At 40.7% G+C, this 21,665-nt stretch overlaps 1 protein-coding gene and 1 pseudogene across 1 annotated transcript; both read right to left on the bottom strand.

Moving 5' to 3' along the window:
• Positions 1-419: 419 nt before the first annotated feature.
• On the bottom strand, positions 420-3,111 carry LOC147612277 (GDSL esterase/lipase At5g45910-like). Its single transcript, XM_086784143.1, has 5 exons — positions 2,597-3,111; positions 2,253-2,456; positions 1,901-2,073; positions 1,423-1,690; positions 420-818 (listed from the first exon to the last, which is right to left on the bottom strand). The coding sequence occupies exons 1-5, from the start codon at positions 2,892-2,894 to the stop codon at positions 544-546; spliced, it is 1,218 nt and encodes a 405-aa protein (XP_086640269.1). The 5' UTR covers positions 2,895-3,111; the 3' UTR covers positions 420-543.
• A 12,021-nt stretch (positions 3,112-15,132) lies between these two features.
• The window catches only part of LOC147612276 (uncharacterized), an 11,019-nt pseudogene continuing 4,486 nt past the window's right edge, over positions 15,133-21,665 (bottom strand).

The following is a 21,665-nucleotide window of genomic DNA, read 5'->3' as shown; positions in this document are numbered from 1 at the left end:
CAAATAAAGTGACAATTTTATTATTGAAAACTAGAACTGCTTATTGGTGCATTATAATAGAAGTTGGATCCTACATTATATTTAACATTTACTATAATTCTATTTTTAAGATTAAACTAAATTAGATAGTTGGTGTAGATAAAGGAATGCATCTTACAAAGAGTACAATAATTGATTGCAAGATAAACTTTATAATATGAGTCACAACTTTTGGGCATTTATTATAAAAGCAAAGGAATAAAAAGTTGAAAAAATTATGTTCTCACACCATACCTCACAATCATGGTCTCTCAAGAAGTGACACTTTTATTATTAAAAAGTAGACCTAGTTATTGGTGCATCAATAGAAGTTGGACCTTACATTATATTTAACATTTATTATAATTCTATTTTTAAAATTAAACTAAATTAGATAGTTGATGTTAATAAGGGAATGCATCTTGCCAAAGAATACAATAATTGATTGCTAGATAAACTTTATAATAGGAGTCACAACTTTTGAGCATGTATTATAAAAGCAATAGAATAACAAGTTTCAAAAAATTATGCTCTCACACCAAATGAAGCTCCCTCAAGAGATGTAGCACCACACCTTGAAAGTGCATTTGAAGGTGTGATGAATCTTCCTTCAATAAACATATTGACAATCTGTCGATACACATTGTCAGTGAAGTGAATTCCATCCCAAATCAAGAAAGTGTTGGGATCATCACATAAGACACTAACATGACTACATAAAGCCAAAGGATTATATCGATTCAATGCTGCCATTCCAAGGCTTGGTGCTCCACAACATGCATTTTCAATATCAATAAGTCCTGTAGCAAATGTCAACCGAATCCGTAAGTACTTAAAGGCCACACCTCTAAAAATTATTGTATGTGGTGCATATTCACTCAAACCTTAGACTTTATAATGTTACAAACCTTTTAAAGTCTATGGTGATAAAATTTACATTTTCTATTGCCAAAGTTAATTAATACATACCATATACCTTAGGGTGTGCCTCTCTCCCTACCTCTCCCCTCGAAGTGAAAAAGAATGAGCCCTCTTGCCTTTTTAAAGAAAATAGTGAGCCCAAAAAAAAGAAAGATTATGGAGGACATCATGAGCCCAAAAAAAGAAACATTATGGAGGACATCAACCTTTAAAAATAGAAAGTAATAGAGGCTAACATAGATAGAAAGAAAGCAAAAATAGAAAGAATGTGGACCCAACACCATTTCCACTTTTGAGCTTAAAAAAAACCTTAATAAACATAATAAAATTTTGGTGTGTTAAACCCAAGGTTTGTACACACCAACTAATTAGTTAACCACAAAAAAGCATTTTGGGTACATATATTCTGAGTAAAGATAATTTTAAGCGGTTATGTGTTTTGCAAATTAATTCAATTTAGGGGGTAGTGAGCAAGAATTATACCATAGTTAATAGGGTTGGTCATGATCTCGTCGAAAGCCGAGTAGAGGTCCAAGAAGACGAAGGTCGCACTGGGTAAGAGGTGCTGCAAAGACTCACTCAAGCACCCCAGAGAGTCAGTGTAGTTGCGGGAGACCTCATTCACCCACGCCAAACATCCCCTCTCGTCCAATGTTTGGCCACGGCCCGCAAAATACTTCGTTATGGGACTGCATCCCATCAAGCCTATGCCGCTTATCATAAAATTACGCGCCCCCTTGTCGTACAGAAACTTCACCCATGCATATATCCAAGAACAAGATTAAGATTACGTTGGTTGAGCATCTTAAACCATAACTGCACTATGATTTTCATATAATTGCACTAATTAGAGTAGCACCCTCGCCGCCTCTAGTTTAGCTGCATCGCACTAGCAAATGCAGGTATAAGGCGGGCTTGATGCATGCATTCAGCTGAGATTAGTAAAGTGATAAAACCTTACCCGGATAGTTTCGGCAACCTTGTCCACTACAAGGGGTAGCAAGTTCATGGTTTCTGCATATTCAAACCCGGATATGACAAAATTTTCAAGATCATTTCCACCGATTTCTATGAAGTAAGTAGCCTCTGATATAGCTGATGCATTGGGGATAGTGGTCACACCTCCCTGCAAACCTTCAAGTAATCAAAAGTAATCAATTAATTAATCACGTGGCTCTAGCTGGTAACGATAATTAGCTATTAACACTTTTATGCCACATAATTTACAACCACATATATTAACGTATGTTCTGGCTTGGGATTAGCACTTGCAAATTATCCTACGGGTTTCATAAGGGAGTGAAGATTAATACCTGATTCAATAAATTGCAAGAAGGTCTGATGCCATTGTAATTGAACGTCTAGTGTGTAGTTGGTGTAGGGCGTAGCCCCAAGCTCTACAGAGAAGGTGTAATTGAGAGCTGTTGCACTGCCCACTGCGTAGTTTACACCGTAAGAGAAATCGGTCCCGACAAAGTTCAAGAAAGGTGGCAAGAAAGGGAGGCCCAGCGACTGCACTGCAGCACCAAATCACACACGGAAAATATACTTGTCAGAGAAGATCGCCTTGACATCAAGTAGATTATTAACCCCTAATTGGATAATCTCTGTCCTCTTCCTCAAGATTATTATAATGCTTTGATAAGCATCTACTTGCCTATGCAATCGATGATTAGACGACCGTCTGAGAAGCGGTGTGCCGCAGTCTTGAAGTAGGTGATTCCATAGGGAAGGAAAGCTGGTGAGAGCAGGGCAGGGTTCCATGTTCTCACGAGGTTGCCTGTATCCGAGAGAGAGTCCCCAAATGCAAACACAAAGGAGGGGCACGCATCAGCGGCGCTTTGTGTTGAGGCCGGTTGACATGAAAGCACCAACAGTAACACGATTTGGAACCCCCAATTAAAGCCCATAGTTGCGTAGTTACGCATGTTAGATGCTTGCCCTAAGGAAATCATGAGCCCCGATCCCCCTTGCCTCTCCTCAGAAAGGGAGAAAAAAAACAGAGAAAATGATGCGAATCCCTTGGTTGGGCATTGAATTGCCGACTCTGCAAGCACGTTTCGACTCTGCAAGCATGTTTCGACTCACCCGCGTCATTAATATCAGGTTGCGGCGAGATCGTTGCCAGCCAATTATGAACTCCACCCACACTGGCAGTGTCAAGAAAAAAAAAACCCGAAAAAACCGGCTGCAATTTTAAAAATTCGACAATCGTTGAGGCTAGTCTTCAAATAACCGGTTGGATTTCTACCAGTTTTAGTTATAAAACCGGTTAGGTCCTTTAAGTTTTGAAAGGACAACCGGTCGAGGAAAAATATCCTTATTTTCACTGGTTAGAAAAAAATGTTTTGCTTTTTGAGCCCGCGTTTGGAGTCTGTATAACATTGTCACAAAAAAAACCTTTCTTTAAACCAGTGCTCCTTTCTTTAAACCAGTGCTGACTCCAACCCCTGAGCCCAGACCTCGACAAAAACGTTTTTTCAAAATAAGGACAAAACTAATCGGTTTTCTAGGCATTTTATCTAAAGACTAGTACAATTCAATCGATTTTTGTAATGGCTTCATATATTTTTAGTCGGTTTTTCCAAATTTCAACCGGTAAAAATACAAAGAAATGTCGTTTTTGTCGAGCGTTGGTGCTCATTGAAACAACCTTTCCTCCCAATTTCAACCTGTTTTTTGGAAGACCCATCGGTTTTCAAAGACTGCTAACGTTTCTACCCGTATTTTAAAGGCTACATTTTTAGTCGGTTTTCATAAGACGATTCAGGTAAAAGCTGTTGGAATATTGATGTTTAGTATGCTGAGGGGAGGAGAAAATGTGCACTAGGGAATAAGAAAGAAATTGAGTGGTTGTAAGGGGTCCAATATCATTGCTAGGGAATTGGAAGAGCCAATAGGAAAAAGGTCAAGTCCAAGTGGCACCAATGGGTGCAATCTACCTTGTGAAAAGCAAAAAAGCTAAATCTAGCATTTGGAAAGAATGGAGACGTATTCCTTTTTTTGCACGAATCCCTCTTGTGCATTATCTTCTACATCTTCACTCACCACATGAATGCTACCCTCTCATTTTCTCCATAGCCTCTTCTCTCCTTGAAGCTCACCATAGCTGTGGGACTATAGTTTTATCAACTTGTGACCTCCATCATGGCTGTCTGATCCCTATCCAAGCTACCTATAGCCTATACTTCCTTGTCATTCATGTACACAATGAGAGCGTGGTGTATATGCATGGATAAACTTAGCACCATAATACATGCATCAATAATTACAAATTGGCACCATAATATCTTTAATTGTAACCTCATCAAGGCTTCCTTTGCTACCTAACTAAGATAAGCTCCCTCTGTTGAGCCTTCTCTCACTGTCATGGCTTCATTGTCACCATCAGTATGACTAAACAAATTTCATCAGCTTAAAAGTAACATAAACAACTTAGAATATGGTCCTAGTGAGCTAGGCTTCTCAACTTGTATAACCATTAATATCCTTGCACTGAATAAAAACTACATGCTACGTGATACCTTTAAGTTTGGCCTTAGATTGGTTTGGGGACTCTTTTATTCAACATTATAAAGAAAGCAATACAAAGATTGAAAATAAAGAATACATACATAATATAGAAATAATATTACTACAAGGCACTCTACAAACCACTAGAGGTAAACGAAAATTCAAAAAATAGCATAGAATACTTCAAAAGTATAAAAAAGGCAAGTTAAATAAAGAAGAAAACAAAGAGAAACACCATATTAGAAAAAATGAGAAAAATCCATTCGCAAATTGGCCCATTTTTTGAGTTTTTTAAGGTTTTTCTTCTTTCCCAACATGAAATTGGAAATAAGGCTACTCAATCTATAAAATTGTGTTTAAAAAAATATTCAAATCAACAATGTTTTTATAGAAGTTGTCTCTTAGGCTAGTAAGAGGAACATTACCAAAAACAAGATTTGGTTTGAAACAAGCACTTGAAAAATCAAAGGCTAGTAAGAGGAACATTACCAAACAAGATTTGGTTTCAAACAAGCACTTGAAAAATCAAAGGTGAGATAAGAATAATAATAAGATGTTAAGAATGTCCCTACTAGGGCCATTCTACATCTACCATGCATGCCAGATTATTGAATGACCCTAGGGCCATTCTACCACGTACACTCTTTCTTGAATGTAGCATAAATGGAATGGCTCTAGGGCCATTCTATATCCAATGTAGCAAAAGGGTGTGGAATGTCCCTAGGGCCACTCTACCATGCACATTGTTTTTCTTGTAAAGTGCAAGGGGTTCTAGAATGGCCATACGACCATTCTACCATGGGCCCTATGTTCTAGTGAAGCACAAGGTGTGTAGAATGGCCTTCTATAATGCCAGCAAACAAGACACGTAGAACATGATCATCACTCATCCAAAATGTTAGAATGTGTTCAAAATTGTATATGGCCTCAAATGAGCACACAATTATAGAGAATCATGACAGACGTATAGTCCTTATGTATATGTACAAATCTCCATCAAACATTGTTGTGTGTCTTGACAAGTAAACATCCATTATATACTTTATCTCTCGATCTTGAACGGTGCTCAAAATGGTGTTACATGACTCTTTATAATAATCTACATGGTTTTGTTTTATCTGAGTGTTATATTTACATTGAAAGTTTTGTAAACAACTCTTATATTGAAATCAAAGGAGTCCCCTTAGAGTAGGATACACACTGACTTAGATTCCATTCCAATAAAATACCACAAAAAGTACACTAAAGTTTAAGAAAACTCTTGCCACAAAGGTTTAAGGTTATCGGTGAACATAACTTACTTTAATAAACTCATTTAGAAACTTTTACAATCTTCTTATATTTGAATCAAACGAGCCCCCTTAGAGTAAGACGGATGCCGACATAAGATCCACTCCTTCAAAATACCACAAAAAGTACAATATAGTTTAAGACAACTCTTACCATAGATATTTATGGTTTTTAAGAACATAAATTTAATACATTCATTAAGAGACTTTCTTCTTCTATTATAATCAAAGGAGCCCCAGTAGGATGCACTCCAACTTATGATCCACTCCAACAAAATACGACAAAACAGACACTAAAGTTTAAGAGAATTTAAGCCATAAGGGTTTAAGATTGTCATGAACATAAACTTTAACGAATTATTAAGAGAGGATAAGATATCAGAAATAATATAACATAATGATTTGTCCCCTTTGGAAAAACACCTTTCAAACACTATCAGAGTGTTTACGTCTATACATTTCTTTGGATGCACTTCTAAAATTTTAAGTACTATCTTGGTTCAAAGTTCTTGATCCTATGCAAACCATTATAACTCCAATTTAGGAATTTTGGAAAAAGTTCACGATTTTGGCACTATTCCTTTTGATCAATACATGAAAATTTTATAGTGTCTTCTGCACAAAGTTATGAGTGAGAGATGTTAAAAGATGTTGTTTCTTATGTTTTAAAATGGGGAGGAGAGTGATTCCTTTAGTGACTTGCATGGAACTTGATTCTATATGTGAGGGAGCGAAAGAGCTAGTGTATTGCAATAAAGTAGAGATAAAGATTTAAATTAGTTTTTTTGAAAGTAGTGATATTTATTTTTAAAAATAATAATTAACTTCAATTATTAGAAATATTTAAATTTATGTTTTTAAATTATTTTTTTATTATCCAAAATTGGAGAATATAAACCTTGTTTTCTATACCTATTTGACTTTTGATTGTGTTGTGTTGTCTGTGTGTATGTGTCTGTGAGAGAGAGAGAGAGAGAGGGGGGGGGAAACCTATGGATTTTATATCTCCTCGAGAATTATTCGTGAGAAAAATAAATATTCAAAGAACTTGAGGCTCAAACTTAAAAATAATAACTAAGGCAATTGGGAACCCAAATAACCATAAACATCCAAAACTAGCCTTATAGTATCACACATAGTGGGCCAAACTTCGGTAGAAACTAAAGTACTTCACACTAAGCTACAAACACAAAGTACTTCACACTAAGCTACAAACAAAACAAAGGAGAATATATATGCATGAAGTCTTGTTTCATCACCTTTGCTAACCATATAGAAGTATATATGTAAAGTTTCCTTTGAAAACATCGTAAAGAGTGCTGAATCCTCATGATCTCCTTCCTCACTATCATTGGCATAGGTATGACAACGAATGATCATGTAGATTTGCTCTCTAGTGCTCTTGATGATGCACTTGTTGACAAAGGCCTCCGGATGTGTGCTCTATTGTTGCACTTCGCCGACCTTTTGCTACTGTGCTGTTGTGACGACTGGATGGAGGAGTAAAGTTACTCTCTACTGCCCTTGATGATGTGCTTGTTGACGTCGCCCTCAGGATGTGTACTCGCTTGCTAGTGCACTTTGTTAGGATTTGTTGCTTTGCTATTGTGCTACTGGATGGAGGAGGAGTAGGCGACGAGGAGAGAGTCGGGCAATGAGTCACACAATACAAACATGGTGGGCCGACTGGTGGGCTGGGGATGGCGATATTGTGGCAAAAATGAGGGGCCCATAGTGGAGGCCCCGGTCGTTGTGGTTGGTGGTGGTCGTGTCGAAGATTCCAAGGCGGTTGGTGCGTGGTGAGGGAGAGTGTCCAAGACGACCACACACTTTGTTTCTCTAGGTGACCATAGAGACGGCAACAACCACAAGTGGCCATATATTGAAGGGTCATTTTGGGACCCTAGCTAGGTGGTTTAGGGTTGTGTGCCAGGCTTTGGAATGGTAGCAAAGGTGGCAATTGTGAACAAACGGACCAGTTGAGAAGCTGTCGAAGAGTAGGTAGCTTGAAGATGGCATTTGGATGGCGCATTTGGCGGCCCAAATGATGCTAAAACATGAAAATATACTAATACAACCACAAACTTAAGTTTGAAGCTCATAAACAAATACACTAATACAGGCTCAAACTCAAGTTTGAGCCTCGTGAAACTTGTCCACTTTCGCCCATTGAGGCCCAAACTTGAGTTTAAGCTCTACACACACAAATACACTAAAAAAGGCTCAAACTTGTCCATTCTCTCAACCGTTTCATCATAGGCTCAAACTTTTTAAGAGAGGCCCAAACTCAAGTTTAAGCCTCAGAACACTTGTCTATTCTCTCAACCATTGAGGCTTAAACAAGTGTTTTAGCCCTACACATATATATAGCTCATATAGGGTCAAACTCAAGTTTGAGTCTTATGAAACTTGAGAGAGAGAGCCTCAAGATATAACACTAATCATGATCAAACTTAGTCTCAAGAAACTCATTAGGGAAAATATGAACTACAAAAGAGCCCTTTAGGATTAATTTTAATGACATTTTAATCAAATTTGGAACAATGGGAGGGGGTGGCTCTCTAAGCTCTTAGCTAATCCTCTAGTAGCCTTCTAACCTCCCTATTCCTCCTCTAATCCCACTTAAGTCACTTTATAATCTTGTAAGCAAGTTCTCAGCCATCATGGAAACATCGAATAGGACACCTAGTGATTCCATCTCTGAGTATGTTCTTAACAACTCTAGGAATGAGCAAGGTATGCAGGTTGGAGAGAGATTCAGGATAAATTATTGGGTTAACTTACAGCCAAGCTCAAGAGGGCCACACAGAGTCAAAGTTTATGGTGTTTTGGAACATCATTGGAAGGGAAGATTTCTAGCTTTCAAGAAAACTCAAAATGAAGGCATGGTGGCAGTTGTTCAACATGTTTACATGGCTTCAGACATTCATCTTCCTCCTCAAATGGAAAAAACCAAGTTTCCTTGTTTTCTTCCTTGTCACGGATGAATCTGCCAAGGCACAGTTGTGGCATTTCGACCTCCTCTTCCTCCTCTCCTTCTAAAAGGAAGAAAACAAAGCAGGCCAACCATGATAGGAAGTGATGGTCAATGGCACCTTTGTTGATCTTGCATACTTGCTTCTTGTCAAACTCTAGAAAGTGTCCAGATTTCATAGCCATTGCTTCAAATCTTCTGAGCCGCTTTTGGAAGGGCCTTTCATTGTTTGTGGGTTAATGTACACTAGGAAGAAAACAAAGCAGGCCAACCATGATAGGAAGTGATGGTCAATGGCACCTTTGTTGATCTTGCATACTTGCTTCTTGTCAAACTCTAGAAAGTGTCCAGATTTCATAGCCATTGCTTCAAATCTTCTGAGCCGCTTTTGGAAGGGCCTTTCGTTGTTTGTGGGTTAATGTACACTAGGAGGTTCGAGAGCACCCACAATATGTCATCAATTGGCCAAAGAGATAGAGTGCAGCTTGATGTGGGTGTCCATATAAGATAACGTGTCTACAAATAAATCTTCATGGAGGTAGAGTGTGGAGATCCTATCGATCTCACGAGTGAACATTGCATACAAGTGTGTGGCCTCTGGAAACTCGCTCTCATGGAGAAAGTCCATGAGAGCGAATATGCAAAATTATCAATCATGCTATATATCATTGGAAAGAGCTCAAAGAGTAGATTCCCAATCTACAATCTATAATAAACAGCCCTCTAGTGATGTGATAAACCCATCACTTAATCAACTTTAATGGAATCTCTATTCTACATCACAATGGCCAGAATTAAGAAAAACTCGGTGAAATTTTAAGCAGACTTTATTTTGCAGGAATGATTTATTCATATATTTTAGTTATGAAAAGTGGCATATGGTAGAAACCAGTAGATTTAAGAGTTGTCCTTATTCAGATTTTAGGGTCGTCAGTGTCTATTATATGAGCAACAATGGCCGATTCTCGTTGTGGAACTTTGGGATGTGCCTTGAAATCAAGCCAGCTGAGGCTTTTTTTTAAAAAAAAATAAAAAAAAGGAGTTGCAAATTACTCGCTTTAAATTGTGATGGCAAGCATGTTTCACCTGCAAAGTTCAAAAGCCGTCGCCAGGGCCGAGGGCAGAGGCGCACCTTACTCGCTTTGAATTGTGATCAATGTGATGACCGAGTTTGCAAGCATGTTTCACGTTCCAGCGAGATATATCTCCACAAGTGTTCGGAAAAGAAATGTTTTCCCCAAAAGGTGGGAAAACCTCCGTGTAAAAATTGTCAAATTATTTATAAAGGAAAATTTCCAAATCTGAAGGTTTTTGTTTTATAACTTCTCAAAATTTGGAGGTATTTGTACCTTAAAGTTTTAAATTTGAATGTGTTTTCCAGGTGCAAGCTACACTAAACCCGGGTTTTTTTTCGAACACTGATCTCGAGCCTCCAACCATTGATGAACACCATCTGTTTAGTTGACTCTTGTCTAGAGTTTGTATAAGGGAATTTCAAAGCCCAAAATGGGCTTCAAATGACACACACCTGCAAATTCACCTAGGTCGCAACAATGAAACCTATTAACTTACCATAGTATCAACATGATGCCTAGTTCTTAGGTCCAAAGTTGTATGGGTACCAGGGATTTCATTGACGTAATTATAAACATGTCAATAAGTTATTAACTTTTGACAACAGCACATAAAATTAACGTTGTATTAATATTATCAGTATTTGACTTGGAATACAGGTAAAGCCCGTCAAGGTTTTTATATTTCCCATCGAGCTTTTTTTATTTCCCAATGAGCCCGCCGGGCCTTTTATATTTCCTAGCGGGCTCGCCGAGAAATAGAAAAAGCCCGGTGGGCTATTATTTAAATCTAAAAAGGAACTTCATGGTGTCACATCTCTTGTTTTCATAGTAGCGACACACTAGAGGGTGCTTCTCCCAAATAGACAGCCCATGTTTAGGTAACTTGGGTAGGTGCTATCCTTGAGCAATTCCTTGTGCTGCTTGTAGATTGGGCTATTAGTCCTATTATTGGACTGTTTTGGCCCTTAATACAGACAACACAGTTTGCGTTTCGCATATAGAGTACACTGTACGGATTGGACATCTTGTCCTTGATTGGGCGATGGTTGTCCTTCATTTACACTGTGCTGCTTGTAGATTGGGCTATTAGTCCTATTATTGGACTGTTTTGGCCCTTAATACAGACAACACAGTTTGCGTTTCGCATATAGAGTACACTGTACGGATTGGACATCTTGTCCTTGATTGGGCGATGGTTGTCCTTCATTTACATTAGTATGCTATTTGTGCATGCTTTAGTTCAAACTTAGGGATTACTTTACACTTTAGCTTAGACTAGTAGTCCTTTATTGGATGGTGCTAGTCCTTACTATAGAGCGATATTATTGTGTATGCTATTTGTGCACGCTTTAGTTCAAACTTAGGGATTACTCTACGCTTTAGCTTGGACTAATAGTCCTTTATTGGACGATGCTAGTCCTTACTATAGAGGTATATATTATTGCGTATGTGAGTGATTGGACCATTTCTCCTACTATTGGGCAATTGTGGTCCTTTCTTGTGCTGCATCACTCATAATAGAAAAAGCAAACATGATTGATTGGACCATTTGTTCTACTATTTGGCAGCATTGGTCCTTTTGTCTTTCACTATCTCTATTTTGTTTTGAAGTGTAAATCATTATAGTATTGATCCTTCAATGGGCTATGCTATGCCCTTGGTATAAGTTTCTTGTTTGATATGACTCGTTTTTTACAGAGTGTACCTTGCACTATGAGTCCTTTGTTGGGCTGTAGTGGCCCTTGCTAGTGGTGATTCATGTCTTGTTTATCATTTTTTTAAAGGTACATTCTTATTTTTTATAGGTTATTGGACATGTATGATATGCTTTTGTATTATATTGAATTACATCTTGGTTAGAACATGTTGAAAAGTTTTTTTAATTTTAATTGGCGCGAAGAGTATGAGGTTCAAAATGGTATAAATGTTTTTTTAAACAAGATTAGTGTGTAAAACGTCATTTGAATCTTGTTCTTATATTTATAACTTGCATATTTTTTAGTAACCCCGTACAGCTTGTGAATGTGAGTATTTGAACCAGTTGTCCTACTATTGGGTAGTTGAGTGGTTTACATTAGTATGTTATTTGTGCACACTTTAGTTCAGACTTAGGGATTACTTTACACTTTAGCTTCGACTATTATAGTCCTTTATTGGATGGTGCTACTCCTTACTATAGAGCAATATTATTGTGTATGTGAGTGACTGGACCATTTGTCTGGGTAGTTGTGGTTCTTTCTTGTGCTACATCACTCAGCATAGAAAAGCAAACATAATTGATTGGGCCCTTTGTCTTACTATTGAGCAACATCGGTCCTTTTGTCTTTCGTTATATCTATTTTTTTTTTGAAGTGTAAGCCATTGGAGTTTCATCCTTCAATGGGTTATGTTACTCCCTTGGTGTAAGCTTCTTATTTGATATGACTTGATTTTTACAGAGTGTAGTTTGGACTATGAGTCCTTTGTTAGGCTGTAGCGGCCCTTGCTAATGGTGATACATGTCTTGTTTATCTTTTTTTTGAGGTGCGCTCTTTATTTTTATATCTTGTTGGACATGTATGATATGCTTTTGTATTATATTGCGTAACATCTTTGTCATCTTTGTTATATCATGTTGAAAGGTTTTTTAATTTTAATTGGTAAATAGTATGTACTATAAACAACGAGTCATGAAAAATGTTCACGAGTTATAAGTAGTCATTTGTGTGAGACCCCTACCCCCTCCAAGGGTGCTGGCGGGGCGGAAGTAGCGTCAGCCTCTCGCGCGGGGCGGGGATCCACACTCGGGGCCTCGCGCTATCGTGCCATGGCACGTCTATGGTGTGAAACCATACATATGAGGCCATTAAATGCAAATCCGGATGCATGGGATTAAGTGCCATGACTTGAGTCATTATATGATGCCTAAGTACTCATATTGTAAATCCAGATGCATGGGATTAAGTGCCATGACTTGAGTCATTATATGATGCCTAAGTACATATGTTCATATTGTAAATGAGGTTCAATAAAACGAGCTGAGACTGAGCCAGGTCTCAAAGCCTGTGTACATAACGGGTGTAGCAAGTGTTTTAGCACTTGGATAGTGTGATGTTTTTAGTGGAGGAAAAGGGCAGTCTTTTGCTGTGCAGATGCATGCTTGAAGGCCAGGCAAACAGTGGAGAAATGTGTGAGTTTTTGTGAAGTGCACAGGTTGATAAGGAGCTATTTTGGAAGGCAGATAGCAGGAGCTGGGAGTGCCTGATGGCTATGTGATGAACTGAAGAGTTGTGGTCAGACATGCTATGAACAACTTCCTAGAAGGAAATTTTTGTAAAGGAGCTACAGTTTGAGATCTTTTTAGCAGCCAAAGTGGGTACTTTTCATCTGGAATAGCTACAGATGATAGACGGCTAGTTTGAAGCGGCTTTTGTATGCACATGATGAGCATACTGTGGTGAGACCCAGGTGTCTAGACATAGGTAGTCATATGGAATTCAAGGCCATGAAGTTGGATTGGTGATCGGGTGCGTGAGCGGTGAGATATGGACACACCAACTCGTGCACCTTTCATGATGTGCAGGAAAGAGCTAGATTTTTTGTAAGTGTTGAGTATGTGGATGGCTTTTTGAAGATAGGAGCGGTGGGTGCTCCCCATGCAGTTGCACAAGGCATTTTCATAAATTTCAAAAAAAAAAGAAAGCGTTACGAAGCGCGACCTTAAAGATATGGTGAAAAAGATGGGCAAGGAAGGGCTGCACTGGGGTGTGGTTGCTGGTGTTTATAGTGGAATGCAGTTTGGGATGGAAAGAGTTCGAGGAAAGCGTTGTCGTGCCACGGCACGTCTATAGTGTGAAACCATGCATGTGAGGCCATTAAATGCAAATCCAGATGCATGGGATTAAGTGCCTGTGTACATATGGGATGTATGGCGTGTGGAGGGTTTTGCTTTTGAGGGCGTCGCCAGGTGTACAGGTGAAATGGTTTGGTGTTGAGCTTGTTGCAGGCATGTCCGGTGAGAGGTCCACTCGAGATGATCAGCTGCTTGGTAGCCTGAATGTATGTGCACATCCAATGTATAATTGGGCACTGGAGGGTTGCATCTCGAAAGATGTGAAAGCATGGGGGATGAATGTTGCTTTGAAGTGTGTATGCGTCCAAGTACAGCGGGCACTAAGTTGCATTTGAAGAAGGTGTGTGGAGGGCATGGGTAATTTAAAGGCGAAAGAGGACCAGTATTGCCTTGGATATTGGTGTGAAACGAAAGCATAGATGAAGGCCATCTTCTAGGCCTTAGAAGAAATTAAAAAAATGATGATTATAATGTGGAAAAAAATGATGATTAAAATGATGATTATAGCATGCTACGTGGAACCTAATATGGCCTTGCCAGTGTGATGTTCTAGAGGGCTGGCGAGCTGGCGCAGAGGACAGTGGGGGAGATATGCAGAAAATGGGGAGGAGTCAGGACCAGAGAAGGAGACGAACCAGAGATTCAAAAAAATGGAAAACATCTTCTGTTCATGTCATGTAGGATTTCAAAATACAGAGGAATTCAGGCTGCATCTAGCGATACGCCTCTTGTAATTTCCTTCAAAATAAAGGTGACTGCTGCTGTATTCTTGCGAAGGCCAATTTATCAATGTTCTCGCCATTATGGCGCTCAACTGGCTGGTATTAGCTGCATCATGTAGCTTGTCTCATCTTTTGTGTTGTATGCGACTCGAATGAATACCCCTGCAACATAGTTTGGTAACAGCTGGGGCTCTGGGAGGAATGCCGCTTTTTGGAGTTTGGGGGTGATATAGCCTGGCAGGAGAGTGAGAAGGGGACCAACTGTAAAGAAGGAGTTATGGGAGCAACAAAGAGCAAAGGAAGCAAGGAGGCGTTGCTATGAAAGCTGGGTCGAACTGCTGGGGAACTCCCGGGTATAGCTACAGGAGATACGAAGGCTTCTCTGGTGGCGTCCAGGTGCTGAAGGGAGCCAACGACCAAGATTGGTCGTCTGGTAGAGGAGAGAACGCCTACAAAGCTGGTAGCAAAAGAACTGTAGGAGCCCGCTGGTAGCTAGAGGACAGAGTAAAAGAAGCGTTTGGGCGCAGCTGGAGTAAAGAGGTGAAGAGGCCGTGTGTATAGAGAGGGAAGGCGACTCTGAAGAGCAGCGCAGCTGCAGGTATACATGGAAGAAGCACCTTGTAGGGGCACACACAGAGAGGAAGCAGCCACAAGGGTCAGGAGCGCAGCCGTGTGTGAGCGTGGAGAGTAAAAGAAGCGTTCGTGCACAGCTGCAGATAAAAAGGAAAGGCCGGGGTGGTGAGAAGCTTAGGAGGGGATCGACACGCTGCCAGTTCCTATGAGAAAGCTAAGCTTTAGGTTCCGTTGTAATAGCCAGAGGGAGGGCGTCTCCATCTACACAACAAGTACTGTCTTTACCTCTAGTAGCTCTATGAGCCCTTCTACCCTCTGGATTCTGTAGTTTGCCATCAGCAACTAATGAGCCGTTCAAGCGTCTTTACAGTCTAACTGCCCTATCAAGGCAAGGGTATCCCGAGTGTAGTAGCTCAAGAACTCTGAATCTTGTGTAAAGTTGCACCTCGCCCCCTATTATGCTATGAAGGTGATTACTGAGTTGAACCGGACCCTCTCCAACATCAACATGGCTTCCAAGCTTCTATATGAAGGCAACTGTTGGTGCTGAAGCTATGCTATGGGTTGCTGTTGGCATGCATATGCTGAAGATATGTATACCTTTGGATTTGATGATGTCTTGTGAGTTTTATTTGTTTGTCTCGTGAGTGTTGATGCATGTCAATCATTTTGTACAAACATATAGCATATGTTATGTGAAGACCTTCCATTATGATGAAGCTTTGATGATGATATATAAAGATGATCATGAGTTCTCTTGCCATAAGCCTTGTATCAACAGAATCGAAGATGAGTATGTCTTGTATGAGTTGTGGAGACAATCCCATTGAATGTATGCCTGAGACAAGAGATTGTGATAATACCATGCTATACTTTGTTTCACGAGAAGCTGAGAAGACATTTAATGCTTGGGATTTGAAAGCTACTCTGATAGCTAGAAGTCTCGCACTTTCCCAGCGACAATGCCCACGTCACGACAGCTTTGGTGAACCCGACGTGAAACCGCTGGGGTGAGAGTACGTAGAGATGGCTAGCAAAATGGAGCATTTATATGCAGAGATGAAAGAGCTTGAAGAGCGGTTCAGGAAGATTGAAGAAAAAAAGCAAATTCAGGAAGCGGTAGAAATTGCGGTGCAATTGGTATATAACAGGGTCAATATATTTGATGGTTTCGATCCATAAAGCTATCTTAGGTGTTATGAGACAGAGATGAAGAATCAAGGGGTTCCAGAAAGCATGATGATTGCATCTTTTGCATACCTTATAAGTCCTGATTTAAAAGATGAAGTGCTGGAACTAGCAGAGTATCACTCCAAACGATGGAGTGATTTTGCAGATGCACTTATTTATGCGAGTTCCATGAACCTAAAGCAGGAGCAACTTACTTGGGAAAAGAAAAAGCAAAAGGGTGATGAAATGAGGTATAATGTGAGCTGTGATAGTGTTCCAGCAACGATCCGATCCAATTTAGAAGCGGTTGTCGATGCATGTCTTATGGAGGATAATCAATTGCTATTCAAGGCTGATACAGAGATTGTGGAGGCTGTTTATGCTAAATTAGGACTGCAAAAAGCCATTAGTGAGCAACACGGCCTTCACAGTGACAAAAGCGATGCTTTGCTACAGCCTCATAAAGATGCAATGGATGAACTGTGCAAGTATAATCTGTCTTCCTTGTTTGAGGGTGCAGACATACAGGGTCCTATAATCATACCACATGATGTGTGTATGCCTATGCTTGAGGAGACACTTGATTCAGAGAGCTTCAGGACAGGTGCTCAAGACCCAATACACGAGGAAGAGGACATCGCTAATAGTTTCCTCTTGGGCTGTGAAGCATGTAAGCTATGTAAACTTGAGGATTCTCATGACGAAAGTGCTCCTTCGAAGGGTATTCCTCAGGTGTCGTATCATATGTGTGAAGAACAGCAGGAACCAATGCTTCTTGCTGAAAGCATGATTGCAGAGTTTGAAGATCTAAGACAAGAAGAAGATGCTATCATTACTGCATTCTTATCTGGTTATGATGCTTATAAGCAGGATGATGTACATGAATATGCATGCGAGGAAAATAAAATATTACAAGATGGGCCACAAGTATGTGTGATTGATTTAGAGGGGGTGAGTGATATGGGTGATTCCAACAGTGATGTTGCTTCTGAAGCTGGTTGCCAAGGTTCTTTGGATTTGGGTTATCCTGGAATGCTAACTGGGTGTTCCAACAATAAACAGGGTGATGCTATGTCATCAGTGTCAGGGTTACCTTGCAACCACATTTGTGAGCAACAATCTCGAGCTTGGAAGCTTGTTTATGATGATGATTTGGAGAGGGAAATTGAATCTGTCTTTTTGGATCATACAGGGTTCAATGACATACAGATTCGAGGGTACTTGGGTGAGGGACCCATAATTCTAAGCCCATCTACAGACAGGTATCAAGAAATACTGGGAGGTAACATGCAGGATATGCAAAGTGTGGTCACAGAGCCTCATGAGGCTGCATATGAGCAACCAAATGGATATAGCTATGGGGGTATGAATGTTCATGATAATCAACATGTGGGATTGCAAGATGATAATGGCTTCAATGCGATTGATCCTGGATTGGATGCTATCTTAGATGACGCATTGGATGATGGGGATCAGCTTTGGGCTCTTCCATGCTTGATGCTAGTCAGCTGTCGGTTGCAAGTGAGGATATGCAGGTGTTATGTAAGCCAAATGATTGTGATGAGATTGATTCAGAGCTGGAGGCTATTCTCGATGATGCCTTGTTGGACTTTGTATGTGTTGATGGTGTGGATGCTTTGCATACTTTGCAACGGCCTAAAGAAGAGGAATATAATAACATAGAGGAAGCCAATGAAGACCATGCTTTTCCGTCTTTGGATGAGAAGAATGAATGTTTGTCAGTGGGTGAGCTGGATCCGGGCAAGGTAGATTTGGATGGGATGTTACCAAGTGTGTGTTCCATGCTGTTAATGCAGTTGTTATTTGGTGTGGCCATACAATATGTGGTGCAAAGGCTTCAAACATGGCCTGAGGAAAATTTTGAAGAGCATCCCACTTTGAATGATGAGGGTAATTATGCATATGCAGGGAATCTAAGTGAGGATAGGGCTTCACATGAGCAAAGGATATGGCACATATGCCAAAAGCGATTGGTATTTGATCCAGGTGGGAAAGCACAACCATTCAAATGTGATTGCTAAGATATATAAATATCTTGCAGGCTAGGGGGGTAGGTTAAGATGTCATGCTATGTTTCAACAAAGGATAACCCCTTGTGAGTGGCACTATGTATATTCTTCTACTGTTTCATGTTTACTAGGGTGATACCAACTGGGTTAGGTTTGACAGGGTTTAAGATGCCTAGTTGGATGCTTGTACATATACCAATGTTGGTGTGCAAATAATGCATGGACACTGAATTCCAGGACCTGTGTGGCACATACCAGAGGATGTACAGGTTTAGAGGGGGTGGATGTCGTGCCACGGCACGTCTATGGTGTGAAACCATGCATGTGAGGCCATTAAATGCAAATCCAGATGCATGGGATTAAGTGCCTGTGTACATATGGGATGTATGGCGTGTGGAGGGTTTTGCTTTTGAGGGCGTCGCCAGGTGTACAGGTGAAATGGTTTGGTGTTGAGCTTGTTGCAGGCTTGTCCGGTGAGAGGTCCACTGGAGATGATCAGCTGCTTGGTAGCCTGAATTTATGTGCACGTCCAATATATAATTGGGCACTGGAGGGTTGCATCTCGAAAGATGTGAAAGCATGGGGGATTAATGTTGCTTTGAAGTGTGTATGCGTCCAAGTACAGCGGGCACTAAGTTGCATTTGAAGAAGGTGTGTGGAGGGCATGGGTAATTTAAAGGCGAAAGAGGACCAGTATTGCCTTGGATATTGGTGTGAAATGAAAGCATAGATGAAGGCCATCTTCTAGGCCTTAGAAGAAATTAAAAAAATGATGATTATAATGTGGAAAAAATGATGATTAAAATGATGATTATAGCATGCTACGTGGAACCTAATGTGGCCTTGCCAGCATGATGTTCTAGAGGGCTGGCGAGTTGGCGCAGAGGACAGTGGGGGAGATATGCAGAAAATGGGGAGGAGTCAGGACCAGAGAAGGAGACGAACCAGAGATTCAAAAAAATGGAAAACATCTTCTGTTCATGTCATGTAGGATTTCAAAATACAGAGGAATTCAGGCTGCATCTAGCGATACGCCTCTTGTAATTTCCGACAAAATAAAGGTGACTGCTGCTGTATTCTTGCGAAGGCCAATTTATCAATGTTCTCGCCATTATGGCGCTGGTATTAGCTGCATCATGTAGCTTGTCTCATCTTTTGTGTTGTATGCGACTCGAATGAATACCCCTGCAACACAGTTTGGTAACAGTTGGGGCTCTGGGAGGAATGTCGCTTTTTGGAGTTTGGGGGTGATATAGCCTGGCAGGAGAGTGAGAAGGGGACCAGCTGTAAAGAAGGAGTTATGGGAGCAGCAAAGAGCAAAGGAAGCAAGGAGGCGTTGCTATGAAAGCTGGGTCAAACTGCTGGGGAACTCTCGGGTATAGCTGCAGGAGATACGAAGGCTTCTCTGGTGGCGTCCAGGTGCTAAAGGGAGCCAACGACCAAGATTGGTCGTCTGGTAGAGGAGAGAACGCCTACAAAACTGGTAGCAAAAGAACTGTAGGAGCCCGCTGGTAGCTAGAGGACAGAGTAAAAGAAGCGTTTGGGCGCAGCTGGAGTAAAGAGGTGAAGAGGCCGTGTGTATAGAGAGGGAAGGCGACTCTGAAGAGCAAAAGAACTGTAGGAGCCCGCTGGTAGCTAGAGGACAGAGTAAAAGAAGCGTTTGGGCGCAGCTGGAGTAAAGAGGTGAAGAGGCCGTGTGTATAGAGAGGGAAGGCGACTCTGAAGAGCAGCGCAGCTGTAGGTATACATGGAAGAAGCGCCTTGTAGGGGCACACACAGAGAGGAAGCAGCCACAAGGGTCAGGAGCGCAGCCGTGTGTGAGCGTGGAGAGTAAAAGAAGCGTTCGTGCACAGCTGCAGATAAAAAGGAAAGGCCGGGGTGGTGAGAAGCTTAGGAGGGGATCGACACGCTGCCAGTTCCTATGAGAAAGCTAAGCTTTAGGTTTCATTGTAATAGCCAGAGGGAGGGCATCTCCATCTACACAACAAGTACTGCCTCTACCTCTAGCAGCTCTATGAGCCCTTCTACCCTCTGGATTCTGTAGTTTGCCATCAACAACTAATGAGCCGTTCAAGCGTCTTTACAGTCTAACTGCCCTATCAAGGCAAGGGTATCCCGAGTGTAGTAGCTCAAGAACTCTGAATCTTGTGTAAAGTTGCACCTCGCCCCCTATTATGCTATGAAGGTGATTACTGAGTTGAACCGGACCCTCTCCAACATCAACATGGCTTCCAAGCTTCTATATGAAGGCAACTGTTGGTGCTGAAGCTATGCTATGGGTTGCTGTTGGCATGCATATGCTGAAGATATGTATACCTTTGGATTTGATGATGTCTTGTGAGTTTTATTTGTTTGTCTCGTGAGTGTTGATGCATGTCAATCATTTTGTACAAACATATAGCATATGTTATGTGAAGACCTTCCATTATGATGAAGCTTTGATGATGATATATAAAGATGATCATGAGTTCTCTTGCCATAAGCCTTGTATCAACAGAATCGAAGATGAGTATGTCTTGTATGAGTTGTGGAGACAATCCCATTGAATGTATGCCTGAGACAAGAGATTGTGATAATACCATGCTATACTTTGTTTCATGAGAAGCTGAGAAGACATTTAATGCCTGGGATTTGAAAGCTACTCTCACAGCTAGAAGTCTCGCACTTTCCCAGCGACAACGCCCACGTCACGACAGCGTGATTGGAAAAATGCTCTACTGGGAGGTGCATTAACAGGAGCCCTTTTCACGTTTGGTGAAAAAAAACTTACAGCAGGGATAAAATAATCGAGGGAGCCATAACTGGAGGGGCAATCGCCACTGCATCTAAAAAAAATGCCTCGTGGAAGAGTGTCTGCGCATATCCACTCACCGACCATGGATGTGATCATAGACATGGGTCATCCTTTTCTCAATAGAACAGCGGATTCTTGATGGAGTTTTTGTGCATAGAGGCTATGGAAGGTACCTGGGTATGTGGACAAGAGGGTGATCTAATTAGCTTGGCAACTGGAGCCTTGAACAAGGGCAGCAGCTGCACACGCAAGGTGGTGGCTTGCATGGCAAATTTGCAAAGGTTTTTTTTTAAAAAGGGAATATCCGAGTATTAAGCTGGTAAAAAGGAGGCGCAGTGTATTTGAAAACGGGGAAATTCAAAATATTAGCTGCAAAAGCGAAAGGAGCCCGATTCCCTTGCAGGAAAGAAATGGGGAAAAACCAGAAAAAGGCAGATACGAAGGAAGTATGCAGAGAGAGGGGGGGAGGAAAAAACCAGAACGCCATCTTGCAGAATATATTTGTGTTGGGAATTGAATTTCTGTTCAAGCCTTCTAGGGGTTTGAATTAGAGAGTATTTGAAGCTCCTTCTAATGAATCCATTTCTAAAAATTCCAAGAAAATGAACGAGATGCTGCCTGGCGAGTGGAATCAGGGCATTTTCAGATCATGGGATTGAAAAATGTGAAGCTTTTGCAAAATTCAGATTATTCCTTATACAGAGATAAGTTTTTTTTAAAATAAATACGATTTCTAAATCGTAAAAGCTTTGA

This window comes from Cibotium barometz, chromosome 46 (genome assembly GCF_041138505.1).
Source record: "Cibotium barometz isolate CiBa-2024 chromosome 46, ASM4113850v1, whole genome shotgun sequence".
Lineage (NCBI taxonomy): Eukaryota > Viridiplantae > Streptophyta > Polypodiopsida > Cyatheales > Cibotiaceae > Cibotium > Cibotium barometz.
The sequence above is the reverse complement of the archived record's forward strand: the minus strand, read 5'-3'. Positions and strand labels throughout refer to the sequence as shown.

Coding starts and splice junctions, on each gene's coding strand:
- LOC147612277 (XM_086784143.1), bottom strand. CDS start 2,894: ATGATTTCCTTAGGGCAAGCATCTAACATGCGTAACTACGCAACTATG. Junction 2,074..2,252: donor CTTGCAATTTATTGAATCAG/GTATTAATCTTC, acceptor GATTACTTGAAG/GTTTGCAGGGAGGTGTGACC. Junction 1,691..1,900: donor AGGTTGCCGAAACTATCCGG/GTAAGGTTTTAT, acceptor GCATGGGTGAAG/TTTCTGTACGACAAGGGGGC.